General features: G+C 59.9%; 1 protein-coding gene across 1 annotated transcript; it reads left to right on the top strand.

Annotated features, from left to right (window-relative positions):
- Nucleotides 1-156: 156 nt before the first annotated feature.
- LOC113981072 (myoferlin-like) lies at nt 157-2,857 on the top strand (the record flags this gene model as incomplete). Its single annotated transcript, XM_027708310.1, has 9 exons — nt 157-307; nt 809-897; nt 966-1,061; nt 1,207-1,348; nt 1,521-1,620; nt 1,891-2,099; nt 2,193-2,302; nt 2,375-2,513; nt 2,590-2,857. Coding segments are annotated over 9 exons (1,144 nt in total), but the record flags the coding sequence as incomplete, so codon positions are not given.
- Between the last annotated feature and the right edge of the window lie 1,929 nt (nt 2,858-4,786).

The raw sequence follows: 4,786 nt of genomic DNA, 5'->3' as shown, positions 1-4,786 counted from the left end.
GGGGCTTGAGAGAGTCTGGGGGGTGTGGAGGAGGTATGGAAGGGGCTGGAGGGGGGGTGTCTGGAGGGGTCTGAGGGATGGGGAGGGTCTGGGGGGTCTGAGTGGAGTCTGAGGGGGATCTGGGGGTGCGTCCGGGCCCTGTCCCACTTGTGCCAGTCCCTGTGCAGAGAGTGGCCCCCCCACCTTCCGCCACGCCGGCCCCCCCCGGGAGCGCCTGGCCCTGCACGTGCTCAACCTGTGCCCCTTTGTGCCTGAGCACCTGGAGACACGGCCCCTCTACAGCAGTGCCCAGCCCGGCCTCGAGCAGGTGGGCGCCGGCACCATGGGGGGGGACGACATGGGAACGGGCATGGGGACACTGGGGTGACAGGGAACCTGGGGATGGGGTCCCTGGGGTGACAGAGACCCCAGAAGTGGGTGATGGGGACCTTGGGGTGACAGGAACCCCAAGGGTGAGTGATGGGGACACTAAAATGACAGAGAACCTGGGGGTGGGTGATGGGGACCCTGGGGTGACAGGGACAGATGCTCTGGGGTGATAGGACCTCACAGTGATGCAGAACTCCAGGCAGGGAGGGATGCTGGGGTGCGGGGATATGATGGGCACCCAGGGTGATGTGACCCACCCTGGGGATGGGTGATGGGGACTCCAGAGTGACCGAGAGCCTGGGGTGAGGACCCTGGGGTGACACAGACTTTGGGGGTGGGGAGCCTGGGGTGGCAGGGGCCCTAGGGGTGGGTGATGGGGTCCCCCAGGACAAAGGGGTGCCTGAGGTGTCCATTCCCAATCCCCTCGTGCCCCATGCAGGGCAAGCTGCAGATGTGGGTTGACATTTTCCCCTCCAACCTCGGACCCCCTGGGCCCCCTGTGAACATCGACCCCCGCAAGGCTGAGGGGTGAGTGGCTCTGGGGGGTTGGGGCGGCCATCCCTGGGCAGGTGGGGACACTGCCCTGTTCCCCCCAGGTATGAGCTGCGTTGTGTGGTGTGGAACGTGCGGGACACGGACTTGGGGGACACCAACCTGCTGGGGCAGCGCATGAGTGACATCTATGTGACTGGGTGAGCACAGGGCACACGCGTGTGCCCCCCAAACACGTCCCCATCACTGTGGGGTCCCTGTCACCCCCCAGCATCTGTCCTTTTCACCCCAGGGTCCTCATCCCCAGTCCCCTGTGCCCCCTGGCAGTGCTCTATGTCCCTGCAGGTGGCTGGACGGTCTCCCTGAGCAGCGGCAGCACACAGATATCCATTACCGCTCCCGGGACGGACATGGCGCCTTCAACTGGCGCTTCCTGTTCCCCTTCGAGTTCCTGGCGGCTGAGAAACTCTGTGCCATCGGCCGCAGGGTGGGAGGACACCCCCGGGGGGTTGGGGGACAGAGAGACTGGGGAGAGAGGGGGACATGGGGTGACAGAGACCAAAGGAGTGGGTGATGGGGACCTGGGGTGAGAGGGACTCTGGGGTGACAGAGGACACTCCCGAGTGTGACAAGCATGACCCCCCTTTCCCCCTCCCCAGGAGCATGTCTGGAGCCTGGACAAGACAGTGCTGAAGGTGCCACCCAAACTCATCCTCCAAGTGTGGGACAATGACAAGTTTAAAGCAGATGATCTTCTGGGTGAGACTCCATTTCCCTGCCCCTGGACCTCCAGAGGGTTGGGGGGCACCCACTGGTGACAGGGACCACCCACAGATGATGGGAATCACCCACTGGTGACAGGGAGCACCATGGATGATGGGAATCACCCACTGGGGACAGGGAGCACCCACTGATGATGGGAATCACCCACTGGAGATGGGGAGCACCCACTGGTGATGAAAAGTATCTGCTGGGGATGGGGAGCACCTACTGGTGATGGGAACTCTCCCTCTTTGCCTTTCCCCACAGGCGTCCTGGAGCTGGACCTGACCAAGCTGCCCTACCCAGCCCTGACCCCCAGGCTGTGCAGGGCCATGCCCTGGGAGCACCGTAGTGTCCCCTGGCTCTGGTGCAGGACCCCAGCCCTGGCCCCCTCCTCAATCAACCTTTTCCGAATGCGGCGGACACGGGGCTGGTGGCCCTGCATGGTGCAGGAGGACGGTGCCCAGCGGCTCTCTGTAGGTTGGGAATGTCGGGATAATGGGGGGCAGCCATGATGGAGGAGGGCAGGGACACGCCCTGCATCCCAACTGCCCCTACGATCCCTCCAGGGGAAGCTGGAGCTGAGCTTGGAGCTGCTGACAGCCGAGGAGGCCAAGGAGCGGCCGGTGGGGAAAGGGCGGGAGGAGCCTAATAAATACCCAACGCTGCCAGTGCCCAGGTGAGTTCTGGGAAGGAGCATGGGGATGTGGGGAGGGGGATCAGAGGTGTCTGAGCTCCCTGTGATCCACAGGCGCTCCAAGTCCTCGTTCCTGTGGCTGCAATCCCCGCTCCGCCTCCTGCGCTATGGGATCCGCTGGCGCTACTGTGGCTGGGCCGGGCTGGCACTAGTAGCAGTCTTGCTCCTCTTCCTCATGCACACCTTCTTCCCGGTGAGCACCCCCCCGCCAAATCCCACCTCTCCTGGCTGGGGACACCCCGTGAGCTTCTCTCTCTCCCTCCTTGCAGAGTTCTCTGACTGTTAAGACGGTTGACCAACTCCATGTCCTACATCCTGCTGGTGCACAGCATCCTAAAATGGAGCATCCCCCTGGCAGAGGAGCAATGCCAGCCTGAGGAGCCCAGGAACCCCTCAACTCCCCCCTTCCCTGGCTGCCAACCCCTCCCTGAGCTCCTCTCTCTCTCTCCTTTTTGGATTATCCCACCATGGAGTGGATTGTCCTGCTCCAGAGGCTACATCCTGATGAGTATTCTAGGAATTAACAAAGTCACGTCCACCAACCATCAAAGTGTCGTCTCAAACTCTGTGGGCTGGGGGTAAGGGACATGAACACGGCCCACGGAGCAGATCCGCATGAATCTCCCCAGTCTCATCGTAAGGCCATTTCCCCCGGTCCTCACTGCAGGACAGCGGCTCTTTCCCGGTTCAAACCTCGGCACAGCTACCGAACCGGGTGCGGGTCCGTGGAAGCACTTCCTGATTGTCGTTACTACCTCACTCCACATCCCCCGTCGCGAAGCACCCCGGGAGCCCCGGGGGCTCAGCCCAGCACCGCGGGAGGGTCCCCGCATCCCCGGGGCTCCCTCCGGGCCCCCCCGCGCCTCGTTCCGGTACCGCCAGGCTCACCCTTGTCCCGCAGCTCCCGCAGGTAGGACGCGGCCACACCGCGCTGCCCCAGCCCGCACCGAGCCGCTCCAGCCCCCGCTGCTCCACTCCCCGGCGCGCTTCTCCAGCCCGCGCCGCTCCAGCCCCCGCCGCGCTTCTCCAGCCCGCGCCGCTTCAACCGGGGATTCCTGCCCTCTGCGAGCGGAGGAGCTGTGCGGGGAGAGGACTTCATCCATGTTAATTTAGGGAGTTAGACCTGCTGTTTCGTTGCTGGGCTCTCAAAGCAACCGACACCCTTTCCCGCAGGAAAGAAAGGCTCTAGCCTTTGTGAGTCAGGTGCAGTTTCAGGGCAGGGCTCCGGCAAGCTAACAAAACCCTTTCCACGCGAACAGAAAGTTTTCCCACCTGTACCTGACACCCAAAAGCTATAGGCTTTCTTTCCGGGGGAAATAGCCCTAATTTTCTTACAAATTACTATCCCAAATACAAATTCCAATACTAAATCCAATACTAAGCATCATACCTGTTCTCATCAAGAGACCTCCTCTCCGTCAGGGTCCTCACCCGTTTTGATTTTAAGTGAGATGCAAACCATGTGCTGCTGCTCCCAGACGCTCACCAATTAAGGCTCGACCTTTTCCAGTTACAGGTGCCATCTGGCCTGCCTTTGGCAAAGGAGGAGCATTCAGGTTGAGTCGGGGAGGTAGTGGGGAGGTGCTGGGGTCTCCCTTACTTTCAGAAACACCACGTAACGTTTTTTTCTCACTCACCCAGATACGGCACACGTTGACAGCAGCAGCCTCAGACTCAGGTCAGAGCCAATGGCCTGAGAACCTCTCAGCTCAGGTCTTCTCCGTGTAGCTGTGTACCGAAGTTGTCAGTCGCTTCCTTTGCAGGTTCAGGCCTTCTTTGGAATCCCATCTCTGACTTTTTCAGTCAGACCTCTTTTAAGGCCTCATTCCAGGCCGTATCATCAGCGGTGCTCCGCAGCCATCCATCATAAAGCAGGAGGACTCGTTTTCAGCATCGTTCCATTCTTAGCTTCCGAACGCTGTGACGTCGCGTATCCACCTTCAAGGTTTTGACGAACCCTTCTTATGACCGGTCATCTCATTAGTGTCTTTTTTTTTCAGGATCCTTTAAGCCTAGTCATGTTATCACGGTAGTCCCTTAGGTCATAGTGTCCCACAGCATCTCCATTCTTGCAATCAAATCTTGTCAAAGCAAGTTTTGTCTCTTAATCGTGTCGCAGAGTTTGTGTCGTCACGGGTATGGGATGTTTCACTTGGGCTCAACCTGGAGCTGCTCTGCCCTGCTATGTGGATCAGGGGGTAGATGGAATATTGCTCAGAGTCTCACATGAACATGTCAGTTACCTTAGACAGTGGAGCCGATGGCTGTACAGTCCCTGAGCAGGTTTGTCTTGCGATGCCCTGCTTGGGTGTATAGAGTCACAGCTAGGTGGAGTAGTAAACAGTGTCTGTGGTGTGGGCATTTGTCAGGGGTCTTTGGGCTTACCCCTAAACCGAGCCTATACATTTTTCAAGTCCAAGGTCACGGAAGGCACGCTACAGAGTCCCTCCCCTTTTGTCTTACAGC

The sequence above is a fragment of the Neopelma chrysocephalum genome, unplaced genomic scaffold, assembly GCF_003984885.1.
Source record: "Neopelma chrysocephalum unplaced genomic scaffold, ASM398488v2 Primary Assembly neopelma1_95993, whole genome shotgun sequence".
Taxonomy (NCBI): Eukaryota; Metazoa; Chordata; class Aves; order Passeriformes; family Pipridae; genus Neopelma; species Neopelma chrysocephalum.
The sequence above is the reverse complement of the archived record's forward strand: the minus strand, read 5'-3'. Positions and strand labels throughout refer to the sequence as shown.